Genomic DNA, 22915 nt, shown 5'->3' on the forward strand with positions numbered 1-22915 from the left:
TAATTATCAACAAATGAAGTCCCTGATCCACTTGATAGTCTGAAGTAGTTACAAAGTAACTATAGAATACAACTAATATATTGTTACATCGGCGGCCAGTAAAGGACATGGAGTAGCTGCCATCTGAAGTGAAGATTTGCACAATTGTGAAAACTCTGAATTCAAACAATACATTTAGATGAGCACAGGTGGAACCTTGAAGACAAGGCTATTACATTTGAGGCTTCAAGCAGTATACATTTTCCTCAAATATTCTCTCTCCCACTCTGGTCCTTTCTATGTTTCCCTCTTTCTTTCTTCCAATCTAAATCCTCATCATGTTAATCTTCACTTTGATTTAAATGTTTGCTTCCCTCTCCTGTTGTGCTCCCTCGCCCTTCTCCTCACTTCTCCTTCCTCTATTTCCCTTCTCTCCATTGAAGTGAAAAGTCAACTTAGTTTCTATTCCCCCCTGTCAAACCCATCATGTTTTTCTTAAATGTTCTTAATTTTACTTCCATCTCCTGCTAGCCTTTTATCATGTTCTGCTTCTCCTCCTCCTTTCTCCACTAACCTCTTGTTTTATACTTTTTCAGCTAGTTCTCCTGAGGTCCTATCATTCTTGCTGACTCATCCTTTGGCGGATTGGTCTGGGCTGTGGCCTTTCAGGCCTAATCAGGCACTCAATAAGACACCTGAGGGGGGAAAGGTTCGGCAGGTGGCTTAGTGGTTAAGAGCATTGTGCCAGTAACTGAAAGGTTGCTGGTTCTAATCCCCGAGCCGACTAGGTGAAAAATCTGTAGATGTGCCCTTGAGCAAGGCACTTAACCCTAATTGCTTCTGTAAGTCGCTCTGGATAAGAGCGTCTGCTAAATGACTAAAATGTAAATGTTATGTAACTAGGTCCTGCTGGCCGGTGTGACGCCCATTCTACCCCCATGGCTATTTCCATCTCTTGGTCTGATAGGTTGCTTTTTAAGATTTGGCATAGGAGGGAGGCACCTGTGGTGGCATTGCGTGTGTAAGGTGGATGGCAGAGAGGTTGGACAGCAATTTTACGTCAACATCGTTTTTCGTCAACACCCACTGATAACTCTAATGCTACAACCGCCGCGCACCACCTTGTATTGAGCTTCCTCATTCACCTCAGTGAAAAACGGCACTGTCCAATTTACAGTAGCTATTACAGTGAAAACATACCATGCTATTGTTTGAGGAGAGTGCACAACAACAAAAAATGTATCACGGCAACTGGTTTGATACATTCACCTCTGAAGGTAAATAATGTACTTACATTCAGTAATCTTGAGGTAAAATGTAGCATAGTTTTGTTTGATATAATCCATTTTTATATTCAAATGTAGGAACTGGGTTCTACAGTTTGAACCCTTGCTGTCTCCACAACCACCACGCCCGGCCATCTAGATGTGTGAAAGTTAGTGTATAAGCTAATGATCCATCATGTATGATATTTCTGGGAGTGTGTAAACTTACATTTTGTATTACCATATTATTTTTGTATGTTCTCTGTAGTTATGTAGTTCTCTGTAGTGAAAATGTATCATATGACCAATTCGGCACATCTGGGCAGACTTGAAACAAAATAGTCCAAAATAGTCCACAAACACACTGCTGCCATCTAGTGGCCAAAATATAAATTGCGCCTAAACTGCAATATTATATTGTGGCCTTTCTCTTGCGTTTAAAAGATGATGGAACAAAAACATAAATAGAAAACTCATGTTTTTTTGATTGTATTATCTTTTACCAGATCTAATGTTTTATATTCTCCTACATTAATTTCACATTTCCACAAACTTCAAAGTGTTTCCTTTACCACCTTTACCTGTGATGAAACAATGAATAAAGTCGAACAACCTGTCGGTTCAAAGTGGAACAACATCTACTTTATTTTTTCCAATAGAAATAACATCGTTCTCCATGCACTGTAATTTACAAATTGATAAGCACTATTGATAAGAGCTAGGTAAATGAGTAAGCTGTTTGGATAAGGGGATTGTAAATATCAATTACAATTGTTTTGTATCTATTTTACCTTAAGATTGCTGGAGACAAATGTGAAATCAGTCACATGGCAGCAAATTGAAGCATATCAACATATCACCTTTTCCACAGTGAAGTTTATGAAATGCTGGCCTTATAACTTGCAAATATGAAATGTGGAGACCCAAGCTACAGGCTTCTGTAGCCATGCACAAATGACAGCATAGCACCAAACCTACCGAGTTGATTTATGATTTCTAAATTGTTTTGATTATATGCCTGGACTTTTCACTGTATTTCTTTAGACAATTTGTATCGTGTTAAATATTAGCCACTATCTGTAGCCCCTGTCAGTTATACCAACATATAAAGAACAAAAATATAAACTCAACATGCAACAATTTCAAAGATTTTACTGAGTTACAGTTCATATAAGGAAATCAGTCAATTCAAATAAATTCATTAGGCCCTAATCTATGGATTTCACATGACTGGGCAGGGGTGCAGCCATGGGTGGGCCTGGGAGGGCATAGGCTCACCCACAAGGGAGCCAGGTCCACCCACTGGGGAGCCAGGCCTAGCCAATCAGAAAGGGCTTTATTACAGACAGAAATACATCAGCTGTCCGCGTGGCTGGTCTCAGATGATCCTGCAGGTGAATAAGCCGGATGTGAAGGTCCTGGGCTGGCATGGTTACACGTGGTCTGCGGTTGTGAGGCCGGTTGGAGGAACTGCCAAATTCTCCAAAATGACATTGGAGGTGGCTTATACATTATTTTGCAGACGCTTTTATCCAGAGCGACTTCCAGTAAGTGAATACATTTTTCTTTTTTATACTGGAATCGAACCCACAACCCTGGTGTTGCAAATGTCATGCTCTACCAACTGAATTACATCCCTGCCGGCCATTCCCTCCCCTACCCTGGAAGACGCTGGGACAATTGTGTGCCACCGCATGAGTCTCCCAGTCGCGGCAGGCTACGACAGAGCCTGGATTCGAACCAATATCTCTAGTGGCACAGCTAGCACTGTGATGCAGTGCCTTAGACCACTGTGCCACTCGGGAGGACCTTATGGTAGAGAAATGAACATTCAATTCTCTGGCAACAGCTGTGGTGGACATTCTTGCAGTCAGCATGCCAATTGCACGCTCCCTCAAAACTTGAGACATCTGTGGCATTGTGCTGTGTGACAAAACTGCACATTTTAGAGTGGCCGTTTTTTGTCCCCAGTACAAGGCGCACCTGTGTAATGATCATGCGGTTTATCAGCTTCTTGATATGCCACACCTGTCAGGTGGATGGATTATCTTGTCAAAGGAGAAATGCTCACTAACAGGGATGTAAACAAATTTGTGCACAACATTTTACAGAAATAAACTTTTTGTGCGTATGGAAAACTTTGGGGATCTTTTATTTCAGCTCATGATACATGGGACCAACACTTTACATGTTGCGTTTAAATTTTTGTTCAGTATACATTTCCTTACAGTTTACCTTTCTTTCCTCTGTCATGTTCGTGTGGTTGTTCTCCTGAGGATCGCTAGCAATAGTGAATCATATTAGGCTAAGTAACATAGTGAATTAAATTAGGCTAACATATTTCAAGTAATAATTTGTAACATGTAACCTATTTTAATCATTATGGAACACAGACCATACATAGCAGTTTAAACCTGGAGCCTGGCACCCGGTTCACACGACTGGACCATTGTCATCACAGTTCCATGATGGTCCTCTGTAGCTCAGCTGGTAGAGCATGGCGCTTGTAACGCCAAGGTAGTGGGTTTGATCCCCGGGACCACCCATACACAAAAAAAAATGTATGCATGCATGACTGTAAGTCGCTTTGGAAAAAAGCGTCTGCTAAATGATATATTATTATAGTAAGGATTATTAGGGAAGATTTATAGGACTACTGGTCAACACCTATTGTACACTTTTCTCACCTTCCAATATTTCATGGATTGAACAATTGAATATGGCAATTTTCAGGATGAATCATACCACTGTATTTTTTATTCACTGATATATTGTTTGTGAGTAAAGTCTCTCCAAACCTGTTTTTAATTATTATTCATAAATACTTTCGTAACCCTAAATAATATATAAGATCAGAGCAGAGCCGACTCTACGGGGTGAAAAATCTACAATACAGAATCCATGTGTACGTGTGTGTAGAGTACGTGTTAGCATGTGTATATGTATGCGTGCCTGTGTGTGTGTGTCTCTTCACAGTCCCCGCTGTTCGATAAGGTGTATTTTTATATTTGTTCAAATCTGATTCTACAGCTTGCATCAGTTACCTGATGTGGAATAGAGTTCCATGTAGCCGTGGCGCTGTATAGGACTGTGCGCCTCCCATAGTCTGTTCTGGTGACCTCTGGTGGCATGTCTTGGTGGGTATGCATGCATCCATACATCATCATTCAATATTCCATCAAAATTCTTTCATCAACCATTATAGTATTTCAGTTAAACATGAACAAAAACCAGTATGAAACTCGATATAATTTACGTTAGGCAATTACATACATTTCTATTTATACATCCAGAATTATGAATCTAGTGAACTAAAAAGTGTTGTAAATTGATACGAAGGTCAGATTTGTGGAGTGCAACTCCTCAAAATACCACGGTCCTGACAAGAAAGATATTGAGAAATCATAGCATTTCTGAAATTAAGTAGGTATACTGAACAACACTGTATTAAAATACAGGACAGAGGTTTTGCCTCTAGAATATCAATATAACATGATGTTATACACCCTGTACAACAGAAACACATACAACAACATTCAAACAAACCCTTTCATAGAGTGTTATGGCAGTCCATATTGATATTATAGTGCTTCAATACACATTTGAATTGCATAAGCAGCCCACAGTTTCTATTTCTGCTACTTTACTATCTCTAGATTTTCTACATCACTTGATGTCATTTTCAAATCGGCATCAACAAGACAACCATTTACAAGTAATGCAAACTATAAAGCTCCAGATTATACATTTCATTTAAATATATACACCACCTACATTCTTAGTAATATTGCACAAAATGACTCCAGTGGATCATGAATGATGAATCCAAACGAGGAATTACAATGAGGAGACAGTGAAAGCTACAAATGGAGTTTAGAAACATTCACAGATGCAAGAAGAGGTGGGTCAGGAGGGAGCTGCAGTTGAGTGGGGGATGACTTGGATGAGGACCAGGGCTGGCTCCAGGCATAAGTGACATTGTGTCCTCGGCCCTGATGAAGAAACAAAATATCAACAGGAAGAGAAATCATCCGAGAAGGTGGATGATGACACAGAGGTACTCTAACTTGAAATACTCGACCGGTAACCTTTAATATAGTGGGTGTAATTTGATAGGTTGATGTTTGATGTCTACTTTGTTTGATGGTCTTTACTGAATGAGTTTCACAAATAGGCTGACAGACTGTGATTCTTAATGTATCTATGCAATGAATTTGTGTCATCCTTTTGTCATACAGTAGGGGGCAGAAGACAATGCCAAATGTATCTACTCATACAACATACATTCACACCCACCACTGTTAAAACTGAAATGTATCACACATACACATACTCATACATACAGTGCACTTGCACCAACATGCATGAGGAAAATGACACAGAAACACAAGTCAGAAGACATACCGGTAGACATACACACACCCACACACACACACCAGACACACCCACACACACACACCAGTGGAGGCTGCTGAGGGGAGAACGGCTCATAATAACGTTTGGAACAGAGCAAATGGAATGGCATCCAACACATGGAAACCATGTGTTTGATGTATTTGATACCATTCCACCTATTCCGCTCCAGCCATTACCATGAGCCCGTCCTCCCCAATTAAGGTGTCACCAACCTCCTGTGACACATACATACACACACACTTAGAAGACAGGTTTATGAGTGGCAGCAGCCAGCACTATTCATCTCCTTGTTGACATAATCCTGAAGTTGAAACTTTGGTTCGTCAGGCTCCTTCATCGACCTGTGCTTCAGCTCTCTGAGAGAAAGACAGAGGGCGGAGACATAGGGAGATTCAATCTCACATAGCATTTTTACTGCAGAGGCTATCTTGATTCTGTGTTTTTATTTCATAATCACATGCATGACAAAACAAAAAGCATTGATTGACATGTCATCTCTAAAGAACGCAGCACTGGTACACATCCTACTCACTTGGCCACAGCAGTGAATGCCAGCTCCACATTCAGGCCAGACTTAGCACTGGTCTCCATGAAGGGCACCCCAAACACCTGCACAGGGGAGAGTGAGAGTCCTCTAAGTTTTAGTGCATAAGGTACCTGGTGTGTGTGTGTGTGTGTGTGTGTGTGTGTGTGTGTGTGAGAGAGATATAGGAGGTTTCTCTGGAATTTTTTATATCGTTATTATTACACAGCCTGACAATAACAAGGGCATCGGACGTCCATCTCCCTTAAAACCATGTACAGTAATTTACTTTTTTAAGTCTGGGAACTCATCAGAGTGTACTGATGTTGAAAATTGAGTTAGCGAACACACTTCAGAGACTCCAAACAATAAAAACAGAAGGTGCTCCTATGAATACCTAATGAGAGAGATCGAGACACACCCGGACTGTTTCAGTGGGGATTCATGTATCTGTGCGGACTAAAATAGATGGAAACCTGGACATCAAAAGGGTCAGTACTGGGTGTGTGATTGGGAGTTTCTGTGTATTTTCTTTGTTCATTACAGCTCACCTTGGCCAGTTTCTCTCCCTCCTCTCTCTTCACCACTCTCTCGTGTGTCACATCAGCCTGTAAGAGATCACAAAAAGCTCCTGAAAACATCATCTTCTTTCATCTATTCTCTCTTTCATCATCTACTTACACTAACACAGTCCTCTGTTTTATTTTCTGCATGCAGTGACACAAATACAGTGCATTCGGAAAGTATTCAGAGCCCCTTGACTTTTGTTACGTTACAGCCTTATTCTAAAATTGATTTTTTTTTATATAAACACACAATACCCCATAATGACAAAGCGAAAACAGGTTTTTAGAAATGTCATACAAAATAAAAAACAGAAATACCTTATTTACATAAGTATTCAGAACCTTTGCTATGAGACTCGAAATTGAGCTCAGGTGCATCCTGTTTCCATTGATCATCCTTGAGATGTTTCTACAACTTGATTGGAGTCCACCTGTGGTAAATTCAATTGATTGGACATGCTTTGGAAAGGCACACACATGTCTATATAAAGTCCCACAGTTGACAGTGCATGTCAGTGCAAAAACCAAGCCATGAGGTCGATGGAATTGTCCGTAGAGCTCCGAGACAGGATTGTTTCGAGGCACAGATCTGGGGAAAGGTACGAAAACATTTATGCAGCATTGAAGGTCCCCAAGAATACAGTGGCCTCCATCATCTTAAATGAAAGACGTTTGGAACCACCAAGACTCTTCCTAGAGCTGGCCAAACTGAGCAATCGGGGGAGAAGGGTCTTGGTCAGGGAGGTGACCAAGAACCCGATGGTCACTCTGACAGAGCTCCAGAGTTTCTCTGGGAGAACCTTCCAGAAGGACAACCATCTCTGCATCACTCCACCAATCAGGCCTTTATGGTAGAGTGGCCAGACAGAAGCCACTCCTCAGTAAAAGGCACATGACAGCCCACTTGGAGTTTGCCAAAAGGCACCTAAAGACTCTCAGACCATGAGAAACAAGATTATCTTGTCTGATGAAACCAAGATTGAACTCTTTGGCCTGAATGCCAAGTGTCACGTCTGGAGGAAACCTAGCATCATCTCTACAGTGAAGCATGGTGGTGGCAGTTTCATGCTGTGGGGATGTTTTTCAGCGGCTGGGACTGGGAGACTAGTCAGGATCGAGAGAAAATGAATGGAGCAAAGTACAGAGATATCCTTGATGAAAACATGCTCCAGAGCGCTCAGGACCTTAGACTAGGGCAAAAGTTCAGCTTCCAACAGGACAACGACCCTAAGCACACAGCCAAGACGACGCAGGAGTGGCTTTGGGACAAGTCTCTGAATGTCCTTGAGTGGCCCAGCCAGAGCCTGGACTTGAACCCGATCGAACATCTCTGGAATGACCTGAAAATAGCTGTGCAGAGACGCTCCCCATCCAACCTGACATAGCTTGAGAGGATCTGCAGAGAAGAATGGGAGAAACTCCCCAAATACAGGTGTGCCAAGCTTGTAGCGTCATACCCAAGAAGACTCGAGGCTGTATCGCTGCCAAGGGTGCTTCAACAAAGTCCAGAGTAAAGGGTCTATTTATTTTTTATAAATGTTGCTTTGTCATTATGAGGGGGAAAAACAATTTAATCAATTTTATAATTAAGGCTGCAATGTAACAAAATGTGGATAAAGTCAAGGGGTCTGAATACTTTCTGAATGCACCTCTTTCTTTCTCCCTCTCTCAATTCATAGTAATGCACTCATCATCCATCCATCCATCCTTCCCTATCTACCTCTTTCTTCTCTCTCTCAATTCATAGAAATGCACTTATTATCCATCCATTAATCTGTCCTTCCAGTGGGAGGGCTGACCTTATTCCCCAGCAGCATTAGCACCACATCCTGCTGAGCGTACTCATGGATCTCTGTCAGCCATGCCTGGAGAGAGGGAAGGAGAGATGGAGAGACAGAGGGGCAGAGAGAGAGAGGGGGGCGGAGAGAGCGAGAAAGAGAGAGAGAGAAAGGGATACAAATAAAAAGGTTAGGAGCTGAGAATGGGAAAGTGACCTGGTGGAAGAGAAACTAAGGAACCAAGCAAGACAATAAGTTGAAAGAGAAGAGGAACAATGATCAGTCGAAGAAGCACAAGAAGTTGGAAGACAGGAATGATAGAAGAGCGGGGAGTACAACCTATTCATGCCAATGCTAATGAAACATACTGTATTGTTAGATGGTGTTCATCACCTGGAATCTCAGGGGAATCAATAACACAAAGAAACAGAAAAAAAGGCTAGAGAGTTTTAATGAGCCGACAAACAGTACTGAGCTTCAATGCAACATCCACAGAACCCAGAAACAAAGAACACTAGTTGTCACCCCTGTTCTCAGTTTGAGTAGTGCACTACTTCCATCTTCCTTTGTTCTCTCCCACAATCTGTCTTATTTTAATTATAGGTTAGTGGTCCCTGGCCTCCCTGTTAGCTCTTCTGGTTAAATAGAGGTTAGTGTCTCTGGGGAACCATGATAGATTTTATGAAGGAACCAGCCAAACACACTGTCATTACTCTTTCTATGAGTCCCACTGTTCACACCCCTCTCTCTCCATCATTTCATTATCTGTGCATTAGGATGGTCCACTCCATCTCCCCAACTCTCTTTCTTTCTCTCTATATCTATTTACTCTCTCTCCCTCTTGCGCTCTCTCTCCCTCTTTCTCTCTATTAACTCTTTCTATCTCCTTCTAATCTGTCTCTCTCCACTAAGCAGCTCCACTCATCCATGCTTTATGTCCCTTGTTCCTCAGGACTAAACGCCCCTGGTCTTCCTACGATCTGATTGGGAGTCTCAGGTACACCTGAAAGCAGAAGCTCATGGGAAAACGCACTGGCAGACTGTTCCTGTAATTGGTTTTGAATGCAGGAGGCTGAATATAACCCTAATGAGAGGTAGGAGAGGGAGAGGAGAGGAAAGGGAGAGGAGAGGAAAGGGAGAGGAGATAAGAGGAGAAGAGAAGAGAAGAGAAGAGAAGAGAAGAGAAGAGAAGAGAAGAGAAGAGAAGAGAAGAGAAGAGAAGAGAAGAGAAGAGAAGAGAAGAGAAGAGAAGAGAAGAGAAGAGAAGAGAAGAGAAGAGAAGAGAAGAGTGTGAACACATGAGCTAGCCATTTGTCCTGCTGTGCTGTGTCCTTCCCTGGCTGTTAGAGCAGAGCTCCATGTGTAAACTCCTGTTAATGATATCAGTTTTTCTCTGTCTCTGCTTATTTAATGACAAAGTTCTGGCCTACATTACTGTTTTTCATCAACCCACATAATAATGAGACATATTGTCAGTATGGTAATTACTGTCCATTAGGCCTAACTGTAGAGCTGTGGCAGAGTGCTCAGTGCTGGGAGGGAGGGTTGCTAGACAGCTTGTGTTTAGAGATTGTGCCCAAAGCTATCGTAGTGTGTCAGTTAAGTGTGTGTGTGTGTGCGGCCATGGCCGTGGCCGTGTGTGTGTGCATGTGCGCGTGCAGCTTTAATTAACAGAAAGTAACAAACAAAAATCAACTAAAAATCTATTTGAAAGTCTGTTTGACTTCCAGCCCTCTCTTCCACCTCGCTCCTTGGTAGTCGCTGTCCTATCACTGTGATAAGGAGACCAAGAATGGATGAAGAAGGCCAGCTCTTCCTCTCTCTCAGCTGGAGTCACTCTCCTCTACACAATTAGCATCAAACCACGGTTACCCCGGTCATCGTGGCGGTGAGGGATGCAACCCTGTGAGCGAGAGACTCTAGCAAGGACTCTAAATAACATTTATACTACTTTAGGTGGTTCCTAAATGGACAGAACACCATGCTGTACATAGCCTATAGGGAAGGAATGGTATGTGTCAGGAAGGAATGGGATGTGTGGGATAACAAGCAGTAGTAGTTCCGGTGTTTGGGTTTTTCGTCACTGGTTATTTGGACAAACTACGATTTCGCAGGTGTTAGCATCAATCGAATTTCTGAAGGGGAGGGGAAATTCGGCCCGTAACTTGCAAAGACAGAGGGTGGAGCTCCTCGTTCCGGTTTCACTCTTTGTTCTAGCATCTCTTGATCCCTTCTCTTAACACGGATGAAACCAGAACAATTACGCAAGACTTTGGTTCTGAGTTAACCAAGATTAGTCCACTAAAAACGAGGGCTCTTGGTTGGTTGCACTGATGTCCTTAACAGTGCATTAAAAAGAACATCTGAAGTGATATGCTGGTGAAATCTGCAAGGCACCAGAAATCAATGTGATACATTTTTCAGTATAGTTCTGGGAAACAACTGTGTGTGAGTGTGCTTGGGCGAGAGAGAGAGAGAGAGAGAGAGAGAGAGAGAGAGAGAGAGAGAGAGAGAGAGAGAGAGAGAGAGAGAGAGAGAGAGAGAGAGAGAGAGAGAGAGAGAGAGAGAAAGAAAGAAAGAAAAAAATAAAGAGAAAGTGTCAGGTAGGAGAGAGAGAGAGAGAGAGTCAAGAAGAGAAAGAAGAGAGAGAAAGAAAGAAAGAAAGAAAGAAAGAAAGAAAGAAAGAAAGAAAGAAAGAAAGAAAGAAAGAAAGAAAGAAAGAAAGAAAGAAAGAAAGAAAGAAAGAGAGAGAGAGGGTTACTAAAGCGACAAAGAGAAAAATACAGTATAGGCACATTATCTTGACAATCAGCCAAAAAGCACAAAGTGAAGTTGAGTGCTGTAGGGGTGAACTATCTCTCTCTCTCTCCCTCTCTCCCTCCCTCTTTCTCCCCCTCTCTCTCTTTCTCTCCGGTCAGGACCGGTTCTCCATCAGCCCAGTGGACCCGGCTGCGGCTGCAGCTGCAATCAGGCTCATTGTATCAACTGAATGGAGGTGGTGATTCTGTAGCATGATGGATGACGGCACCAGGAGGGCACAGCCACCCTCCATAAACACCAGCTGAACGCAGAGGCTCAAAGCCGGGGAGAGTAGAGCATAGTTCTGGGGAGAGCAAAGCATAATGGAAGACAAGTATGAATAGCATAGACACAATTAAAATGCAGATGTTTTTTTTGTAGGAGTACTGTACAAGTCTGAGACAAAAAAACAACAACATATTTGCCAAAAGAAAAAGAAAACTGAATCTAGGCTTCTTCCCCCAGGAAGAGGAATGCTGATGTGTCAGAAAAACCAGACTAATAGATCAAAGATACACACAGCAATATCCTCTAAGCTTGAGGCCTCCATGTGAGTCACTCTCCTCTACAAGTTTATATTTCCTCTTTTCAAACTGGCCTAAGGCACTAGATCCAGAGACACACATTTCTGAAATGTTTTGTCTCATGCAAAAGCCCACCAAGCCATGGTTCTCTAAACCACAGTTAACTAATGTTGAGCCATGGCCCATTGTTGAGTTGTCAACAACAGTCCCTTCTGTGCCAAGGAATGGGTTGTGGCCACCAAGCAAACCAGGAACATTTCCAGAACATTAGCTAAGATTCCAATTAAGTTCTAGTTAGGGTTTTATCTAACATTAAGACGATAACATCGTAAAAACATTCCAACCATTAAAAAAAAAATTGTACTAAGCTACGGAATTGTTTTAAGATCATTTGCCTATTTGATTCTGAATTTTAGGACCCCTTTAGGTATAAATAAAATAAAAAAGTATTATTTGATGAAACATTGAATTTGGCCTTACTGCTATTAGCCCATAGAAACGCATAAATAACAGATTCATACATGGAAAACAGAGGCAATAAACTACTTCCATACACTGTATACTTGCATTAATTTTTTTATCTACCTTCAGATGAGTCTTGTGAGGCGGGCGTCCTTGAGCAAAAATAAAACATTGTGTAAAAATGTACTGTTCAATAACCCAGTTACCAGTATTTCCCTCAGTTAGTTACAGTATGTTTAAGAAGGCTAAAAAGGAAGCATGGAATTCCTGATTGACAATACTGCCATGGCTATACACTGAAAAATAAGATGTAAGATGACTTCCCTGGTGGCAGAGAGGATAAAAAGACCTGGTTTAGAAACTGAACATTGCAGAAATCCATAGATTAGGGCCACATTTATTTATTGAAATTGACTGAATTCTTTCTATGAACTGTAAATTGTTGCATGTTGCTTTTATATTTTTGTTCAGTATATGATTAAATGCTGTTCAAATGTCCTATGAATGAAATAAAAATACTGCGTGTCAATACAGTCCTCAAATGCGAATTGCCATTAAATCTGGAGAGAAACATGATGGGTATGTATTCTCCTTCTAGAGTCTATTGACGCACCGGTGCGTCATTATAAGTAACATAATAAAAATCCCCAACAAAATCTGTCAGTTAAAGCTAGAGATACTGTATCTTCCACATCTGTGGTGGAAGGTGGTCGAGCTACAGCGGTGTTTGTCAGACCATGAGACATCCCGAAAATCGGTCTTCTCACGAAAACGGCTGTAGCGTCAAAACTCTATGGAAAGATGAGACTCTAATGAACACGATGTTGTTCTCCGTTTCGCTCTACCACCCCCACAAGTGTAAAGAAACACACATATATATACAGTACCAGTCAAAAGTTTGCACACACCTACTCATTCAAGGGTTTTTCTTTATTTTTACTATTTTCTACATTGTAGAATAATAGTGAAGACATCAAAACTATGAAATAACACATATGGAATCATGTAGTAACCAAAAAATTGTTAAGCAAATCCAAATATATTTTATATTTGAGATTCTTAAAATAGCCACCCTTTGCCTTGATGACAGATTTTAACAGTTCATATAAGGAAATCAGTAAATTCATTAGGCCCTAATCTATGGATTTCACATGACTGTGAATACAGATATGCATCTGTTGGTCACAGATACCTTTAAAAAGAAGAAGGAGCATGGATCAGAAAACCACTAAGTATCTGGTGTGACCACCATTTGCCTCATGCAGAGCAACACATCTCCTTTGCATAGAGTTGATAAGTCTATTAATTGTGGCCTATGGAATGTTGTCCTACTCCTCTTCAATTGTTGTGCGAAGTTGCTGGACATTGGAACTGGAACACGCTGTCATACACATCAATCCAATGTTCCCACCAGACTGTTCCCACAACCTAATGAAACATTCAGCATGAGTTTTTGATGCGCGTGATGTTATAATGCGATCACTGTTCCAACATTTTATTGTTACGCAACAGGACAGTTAACCCACAGAGCCCTAAAACCAAGGCATGCTAATTATCTATAGGCTATTTCAAATAATTGTCAAACAGTTTTAGTTTCAATCAACAGTTTGAAATGAGGTACGTTCCGCCTTCTCATTAATTCACATAGAAGTACTGTGGCGGACAATTTACGTCTGAAGCATGCTAATGTAAGGCAAGGATTAGCTAGATGAGCCGGACAAACTTCTCTCTTCGATGAGAGCCCAAGCACTACCCCAGTGCTTCCCCAGGTCAAGTATACAGACAGTTGCACATCTCCAGTCAGAACAGAACCTGCCCAAACCTTTTCTGCCTGGTGCATTTTCTGGCTAGCGCCCGCATTTTCTTCATTGTTGTTTTCCTTACTAATAATGACTTTTGGACATGTGTGCGTTCCTATCAAAGTAAGTGCCTTATTACGTTATCATAATAGTTTCTGTATATCTTGCTATGTCATTTCAACTGTGGCACACTGTATGTAGCTACAGTTGAAGTTAGAAGTTTACATACACTTAGGTTGGAGTCATTAAAACTCGTTTTTCAACCACTCCACAAATTTCATGTTAACAAACTATAGTTTTGGCAAGTCGGTTAGGACATCTACTTTGTGCATGACACAAGTTATTTTCCCAACAATTGTTTACAGACAGATTATTTCACTTCTAATTCACTGTATCACAATTCCAGTGGGTCAGAAGTTTACATACACTAAGTTGAGTGTGCCTTTAAACAGCTTGGAAAATTCCAAAAAATGATGTCATGGCTTTAGAAGCTTCTGATAGGCTAATTGACATCATTTGAGTCAACTGGAGGTGTACCTGTGGATGTATTTCAAGGCCTACCTTCAAACTCAGTGCCTCTTTGCTTGATGTCATCGGAAAATGAAAAGAAATCAGCCAAGACCTCAGAAAAAAAATTGTAGACCTCCACAAGTCTGGTTCATCCTTGGGAGCAATATCCAAACGCCTGAAGGTAGCATGTTCATCTGTACAAACAATAATACGCAAGTATAAACACCATGGGACCACGCAGCAGTCAAACCGCTCAGGAAGGAGATGCATTCTGTCTCCTAGAGATGAACGTACTTTGGTGCGAAAAGTGCAAATCAGTCCCAGAACAACAGCAAATGACATTGTGAAGATGCTGGAGGAAACAGGTACAATAGTATCTATATCCACAGTAAAACGAGTCCTATATCGACATAACCTGAAAGGCCGCTCAGCAAAGAAGAAGCCACTGCTCCAAAAATGCCATAAAAAAGCCAGACTGCGGTTTGCAACTGCACATGGGGACAAAGATCGTACTTTTTGGAGAAATGTCCTCTGGTCTGATGAAACAAAAATATAACTGTTTGGCCATAATGACCATCGTTATGTTTGGAGGAAAAAGGGGGTTGCTTGCAAGCCGAAGAACACCATCCCAACCGTGAAGCACGGGGGTGGCAGCATCATGCTGTGGGGGTGCTTTGCTGCAGGAGGGACTGGTGCACTTCACAAAATAGATGGCATCATGAGGAAGGAAAATGATGTGGATATATTGAAGCAACATCTCAAGACATCAGTCAGGAAGTTAAAGCTTGGTCGCAAATGGGTCTTCCAAATGTACAATGACCCCAAGCATACTTCCAAAGTTGTGGCAAAATGGCTTAAGGACAACAAAGTCAAGGTATTGGAGTGGCCATCACAAAGCCCTGACCTCAAACCTATAGAACATTTGTGGACAGAACTGAAAAAGCGTGTGTGAGTAGGGAGGCCTACAAACCTGACATTTCACATTCTTAAAATAAAGTGGTGATCCTAACTGACCTAAAACAGGTAATTTTTACTAGGATTAAATGTCAGGAATTGTGAAATACTGAGTTTAAATGTATTTGGCTAAGGTGTATGTAAACTTCCGACTTCAACTGTATATATGGAGCATAATCTATTCTGTGTAAAACATCTTATTCTTATTCTTTCTGTGTGTATTCCTTTATAACCGCAGACATGAGAGGTACTAATTTCATAACCTTTATGGTGTTATACTCAATTGTGCTTATGTAGCTACATTCTTCTATTAGCTCTGTAAAACAATACTAATGGCGTCAGATAAGTATTAGCTTGTGTTTTATCCTTTGAAGCTGCCCTGGCCTCATCATGACCATGGCCTGTGTATTCATTTAGCATGTTTAGCATAACTTTGCTATGCCCTGCCCCTTTGTGGAGCCCTTATGCAGCAATTCATTTACTGTTTATTACTGTTTCTTATGTATATCATTCATAATTGTCATGTTGTCAATGTAACTTATTATTTTTATACCAGTGTTATTATGTTACTTCATTGTAATATTGTTTTATTGCTATATCCTGATATTTTATTATAATTATTAGTAATTCATCTTTATTCTGTACTTTCAGAAACCACACACACAAACAGTATTGAACACTATTTGCCAACATCATAACTGGAACTGGACATATTTATTGCCGAAGATTGAGGCCAGCTTTTGTATGCTAGCAACATACAGTTTGAATGTACACTCCTTTACAGTGTTACTGGAGAGAGAAAAAAACAGCAAGAAAAAACATAGGCCTATATGTAATGGTTGCCTATTTTATTGAAGTGTGGCCGTTCCTGAAAAGAGGAGCCAGCATGGTCATCACCAAGGACCCGGACACCCCAAGGCCCTCATAATGTTGGATGTCAGTGGTGGACCCTGTGTAGACTATAATATACTGAACAAATCCTGTCTTCACGTCGCACATAACAAAGAACTTGACCCCAAACCTGTGCCTTTTGGAGAGAATGTATTGATGGAACACCAGCCTGCCCTTCCATAAAATCAGGGACTCTTCAATGCATAGGTCCTTGTAAGGCACAAAGACCAGACCAAATGCTGATGTCAGGCTGGTAAGAACATTTCTTATTTTGTGTAAGGGGTCATTTAGGTTGGCAGGAGCATTCTTGACGAAATGCAGGCATCGCAGCAGAACTAGGAAGCGGTCTTGGGAAAAGAGAGTAGCAAAGAAGGGAATTGCAAACATATGATCTGTGCTCCAGTATTCAACTCTTTTTTTACATTTTAGCATACCCTCTTATCCAGAGTGACTTACAGGTGCAATTAGGGTTAAGTGCCTTGCACAAGGGCACATTAACAGATTTTTTTCACCTACTTGGATTAGGGATTCGAACCAGCAACTTTTCAGTTACTGGCCCAAAGCTCTTAACCATTAGGCTACCTGCCTCCCACTTATGGGATTCTTCTTTACTATTCCCATGAGAAGGACTGTCACCAGGAAGGTATACATTTCACTAATTGTGGTTTTCATCCATTTAGTGAGCTTCCCCCTCACTCCTTGCTCTCTCTTCTCCTGTAGCTCCAAGGCATAGAGATTGGTCTCCTCCACTATGTCTCCCACCAGCTCCTTTGTCAGAAACAGCTTTAAGCAATCTGCCTCAGATGGAGATGGCAAGGGGCTTTGCACACCAGACTGGGACTCATCAAAGCCAACAGCAGGGCCAGGAGGGGTGGAATGGCTGACAGCCGTCCAGCTTCCGCAGACCTGTACTTCACCCACTGTTGGTCTGCATCCATCACCACCAGCATCTTCAGAGGGACTTGGGACTTCTTCGGTGGGTAAGGGGTCCTCAGATTCAGGGTTCTCAATGCCCACAAGGTTAGGGGCAGCTCCTCACTGATTCCTCACTTTCATACTCAGACTCATTGCCAGAATTTCCTCTTTTGTGAGTTGTATCCTGTTGAAAGATATTGCTAATGCTACAACTTAGCCCACTTGCTACATACATAAACAACAACACTGAATGGCTCTGAGTGAGTGCCAGGGGTGAGATTGGCTGCCGGTGTGTTGATACTGATGATTTGTTGCCACAGATGGTTTGTTTGCATAGCAGGTTAGGATAACGAACATGGCAGGTTAGGATAATTAACATGGCAGGTTAGGATAACTAATACAGCAGGTTAGGTGAATTAATGTAGCAGGTTAGGAGAATGAGTTTAAGGGTTAGGCTTAGCTACAATGCTATAGTTGTCAACAACTGTTGTCCCGATGCGACCACTTGACAGAGCTGTTGTAGGCATTTACATTTTAGTCATTTAGCAGACACTCTTATCCAGAGCGATTTACAGTTAGTGAGTGCATACATTTTCATACAGGTCCCCTGAAAACAGCTGAATGTTGTCAAGCTTTACCGTATCAAAATTGAAGTCCTCTGACGGATGCGTTTTGCACAATCTGCAAAAATGTATTTGAAACTTTGAACAATGAACTTTTTGACACCTATCACTGTTGGCTATGTTTCATCTTACAACAGCTACAGTTGAAGTCAGAAGTTTACATACACCTTAGCCAAATACATTTAAACTCTGTTTTTCACAATTCCTGACATTTAATCCTAGTAGAAATTCCCTGTCTTAGGTCAGTTAGGATCACAATTTTTTTTAAGAATGTGAAATGTCAGAATAATAGTAGAGAGAATGATTTTTTTAAGCTTTTATTTCTTTTATCAATTGTTCCAATTGTTTAACTTGGGTCAAACATTCCCACAATAAGTTGGGTGCATTTTGGCCCATTCCTCCTGACAGAGCTGGTGTAACTGAGTCAGGTTTGTAGGCCTCCTTGCTCACACACGCTTTTTCAGTTCTGCCCACACATTTTCTATAGGATTGAGGTCAGGGCTTTGTGATGGCCACTCCAATACCTTGACTGTTGTCCTTAAGCCATTTTGCCACAACTTTGGAAGTATGCTTGGGATCATTGTCCATTTGGAAGACCCATTTGCAACCAAGCTTTAACTTCCTGACTGATGTCTTGAGATGTTGCTTCAATATATCCACATAATTTTTCTTCCTCATGATGCCATCTATTTTGTGAAGTGCACCAATCCCTCCTGCAGCAAAGCACCCCCACAGCATGATGCTGCCACCCCGTGCTTCACGGTTGGGATGGTGTTCTTCGGCTTGCAAGCCACCCCCTTTTCCCTACAAACATAGCGATGGTCATTATGACCAAACAGTTCTATTTTTGTTTCATCAGACAAGAGGACACACCAAAAAGTACGATCTTTGTCCCCATGTGCAGATGCAAACCGTAGTCTGGCTTTTTTATGGCGGTTTTAGTTTGGCTTCTTCCTTGCTGAGCGGCCATTCAGGTTATGTCGATATAGGACTTTTCGCACCAAAGTACGTTCATCTCTAGGCGACAGAACGCTTCTCCTTCCTGAGCGGTATGACATCTGCGTGGTCCCATGGTGTTTATACTTGCGTACTATTGTTTGTACAGATGAACGTGGTACCTTCAGGCGTTTGGACATTTCTCCCAAGGATATACCAGACTTGTGGAGGTCTACAATTTTTTTTCTGAGGTCTTGGCTGATTTCTTTTGATTTTCCCATGATGTCAAGCAAAGAGGCGCTGAGTTTGAAGATAGGCCTTGAAATACATCCACAGGTAAACCTCCAATTGACTCAAATGATGTCAATTAGCCTATCAGAAGCTTCTAAAGCCATGACATCATTTTTAAAGGCACAATCAACTTAGTGTATGTAAACTTCTGACCCACTGGAAATATGATACAGTGACTTATAAGTGAAATAATCTGTCTGTAAACAATTGTTGGAAAAATTACTTGTGCCATGCACAAAGTAGATGTCCTAACCGACTTGCCAAAACTATAGTTTGTTAACAAGAAATGTGTGGAGTGGTTGAAAAACGAGTTTTAATGACTCCAACCTAAGTGTATGTAAACTTCCGACTTCAACTGTATGTGTGGAGCCATGTTTGTTGACATCATACAATGCATTCTCGGTGTCTGTCAGAATAAAGACGTTATAACAAAACAAGGTGAAAGCATGGTTCACTCATCTTTCGAATAAACTTCTGAAAGTGAATGATGGGAAGGGTATGATGGTAGACGACACACCCCCTTCAACATACTGCAAACAGACCCAACTCATCTTTTCACCTCTTCTTATCTTTGGTTGACACAGAAAAACAAACATGGCAGCGCGCACAAACTCTACCCACTTTTAGAAAGTGTTTTACTCAATTATTTCGATCACTGGTGAGCTCACCTGTGATGTGATGAATTGTAAATAACATTTGCTATTAGCTAATTCATATTATGGATTCTGTCACCCGAGAGCTAAATATGTCCGCTTGAGTTAGCTCACTCTTTCTTCAGTTAGCGCTAGGACTAATGTAGCCTACATTTCCCAATTTGGATGAGAATTGTGTTATGCTGTTGTTACTTCTGTGAATGTCTGAACATCTGCATCCAAAAATAAACTGCTCACATTGAGGACATAAAGTTGTAAAGACTGTTTGTGCAAAATGTTTCTGTGAAAAAACAGTGTGGCCAGCTCAAACGCTGACTATTGTGTTGATGAAGTGTTCTAATCACACTGGTTTGAGCGTACGTTGCAGGGAACACTATAGAATGATCACACCCGTGTGCTCGTACGCGTCAACGGGTTAAAGAACAGACTAAATGTGTTTTGGGAACGTTCTTGTAACATCAGGTTAATGTTTTTTGCACCCTAAAATAAACATTGTAGAATCATCTGCACAAATGGACAGCGTTTGTGTTTTGGCAACATATCTTTTGTGATGTCCCCACAATGTTCTTACCAGACTGTTCCCACAACCTAATGAAACATTATGGAAACCTTTAAAGAACAAATCAAGATCAGGTGAATGCTTTATACAAACATTATATAATCATCAAATCAAATTGTATTTGCCTCATGCGCCGAATACAACAGGTGTAGACATTACAGTGAAATGCTTACTTACAAGCCCTTAACCAACAATGTATTTTTAAAAGTTCATTTTATTTTAAAGTGTTGAGTAAAAAATATAAAAGCAAATAACTGAAGAGCAGCAGCGACTTACATGAGCAATTAGGGTTAAGTGCCTTGTTCAAGGTCACATCGACAGATTTTTCACCTAGTCGGCTCGGGGATTAGAACCAGCGACCTTTCAGTTACTGCTACAACGCTCTTAACCACTAAGCTACCTTCCAATTACTTTTCAGGATTCTTAGTCAAAGTTAGATCAAACATTTCAGTCTGTGTCTGGTACAGAGAATAGAACCAATTAAGTGATCATCAGCCTCCCTCCACTCCCTCCAGAGGAAAAGTTGTTTCATCTTTCAGATAGAGTGATGAAACTAGAGGCAGAGGAGGATGAGCAGAGAGGGAGAAGTCATAACACACTCTGTCTCTGATTATGTTGGGTTTGAAGGTGCTGAAAGTTAGCCTGCAGTGTGTGTTCCTGTCCACATGTGTGTGCACATGTTTGCTTGTATTCGTGTATGCGTGTGTTGTGTGTGTGTGCATATGTCAATACAAAAACCCTAAATAACCAATTACTTTAGCCAACTCAGCAACCTCTTGTTCCTTAATCTCCAAGCTCTCGTCTTATCTCCCGAGTGGCGCAGTGGTCTAAGGCACTGCATCGCAGTGCTAGGTGTGCCACTAGAGATCCTGGTTCGAATCCAGGCTCTGTCGTAGCCGGCCGCGACCGGGAGACCCATGGGGCGGCGCACAATTGGCACAGCGTCGTCCAGGGTAGGGGAGGGAATGGCCGGCAGGGATGTAGCTCAGTTGGTAGAGCATGGCGTTTGCAACGCCAGGGTTGTGGGTTCGATTCCCACGGGGGGGCAGTATGAAAAAAAATATATATAAAAAAAGAATTAAAATAAAATAAAAAAATAAAAGAATGTATGCACTCACTAACTGTAAGTCGCTCTGGATAAGAGCGTCTGCTAAATGACTAAAATGTAAATGTAAATGTTATCCATATGAAAGTGACATATTCTGGCCTTTTCAAGCTGCCTTACTAACGCTTTCTGATCAGGCGAAGGCTGGAAAATAAAATGAATATCTCTAATTGCAGACAAACAGCGATGACGATGTTAACCTTGTCCAAAAGAGAAAAATTAAAAGTTTTAGATGTGGCCTTGATAGGAGAGGGTAGGTCGAACAAAGGAAACACTTAATGAGATGGGGCAGAGAGGAAAGAGAGGGAGAGAGAGAATGTGAAAGGGGCAAAGAGACAACATAGAGAGAAGGTAATGTAACCTTCCTGAGAAAGAAAAAAGTGAGAATGGAGAGAAAGAGGAAGTGGAGAGAGAGTGTCAAGAGTGGCGTGAGTTGCTGTGTAGTAGTCTTGAATGGTTTATTCCCAGCCTTCCTCTGTAAAGGGCTGTAGAGAGAATTTAATCTCCACCTCTGTCTGTCATTCAACAATCAACAACCAACACCACAACCTGTGCAGATCTGTGCTGCCCTGAGCCTGACACACACACACACACACACACACACACACACACACACACACACACACACACACACACACACACACACACACACACACACACACACACACACACACACACACACACACACACACACACACACACCAGCACTAGACTCAACAGCAGTACTTGATAAACAACTTATAATTTGAACTCCTTCATTGTGTGGTAATTTCGGATGGTTTAAATATGACACCTTATATGACTGCTGTATCAATAACCAATGCTCAGACTCATTAACAAATGAAAAGAGAACAATGATCCCAGCACAGCTCCATCTTTCTTGTCTTCTTTCTGTCTCTTCTGCTTTAGCTACATGAATAACTCCCATTATGCCTTGAACGGTTCTCGGTGTATTGGTTCAGTATTGGTATGCAAACTAGTAGATCTCAAACCGAGCACTTTGAGAACTTTGAGCACTTTGAGCACTTGATTACTCGATATGCGTGTTCATGAGTCAATCGAGTCAATCTCAAACACTAGTTCTCAAGTCATCGAGCGCTCCACTGCGCCCTTCGGAAGCCCTCTTTATCGAGTGGGCATCCTGTGCCGACTCGGTGCCTTTGGCAGCTTCTTCCCATGAATCTCAGCATGTTACCTAGCAACAACAACACTTCGCTCTCAAAAAATGGTCTGAATAAGTCAACATAAATCAAGAAATCTGTAATTCATGTGGAAGTTTTGCAGAGGAGGCCTTAGTCACACAATTTTACCTCTAGCTAAGGAGTTTAGTGCTTGAAGAAGCGGTATTTCTGACGTTTGATAATGTA

General features: G+C 41.5%; 1 protein-coding gene across 2 annotated transcripts in view; it reads right to left on the reverse strand.

The window, feature by feature from the left end:
- Nucleotides 1–4475: 4475 nt before the first annotated feature.
- Nucleotides 4476–22915, reverse strand: part of LOC121586490 (ras-related protein Rab-26-like) — an 84614-nt gene continuing 66174 nt past the window's right edge. Inside the window, exons 6-10 of one of the 2 annotated variants that reach the window (XM_041903207.2) lie at nt 8549–8614; nt 6735–6791; nt 6193–6269; nt 5893–6016; nt 4476–5236 (exon numbers count right to left, since the gene is read on the reverse strand). In XM_041903207.2, coding sequence (XP_041759141.1) covers nt 5914–6016; nt 6193–6269; nt 6735–6791; nt 8549–8614 — 303 coding nt within the window. In that variant the 3' untranslated portion in view covers nt 4476–5236; nt 5893–5913. Of the gene's footprint in view, nt 5237–5888; nt 6017–6192; nt 6270–6734; nt 6792–8548; nt 8615–22915 lie in introns of both variants that reach the window. The other variant, XM_041903215.2, reaches the window with a different exon arrangement.

The sequence above is a fragment of the Coregonus clupeaformis genome, chromosome 2, assembly GCF_020615455.1.
Source record: "Coregonus clupeaformis isolate EN_2021a chromosome 2, ASM2061545v1, whole genome shotgun sequence".
Classification (NCBI taxonomy): domain Eukaryota; kingdom Metazoa; phylum Chordata; class Actinopteri; order Salmoniformes; family Salmonidae; genus Coregonus; species Coregonus clupeaformis.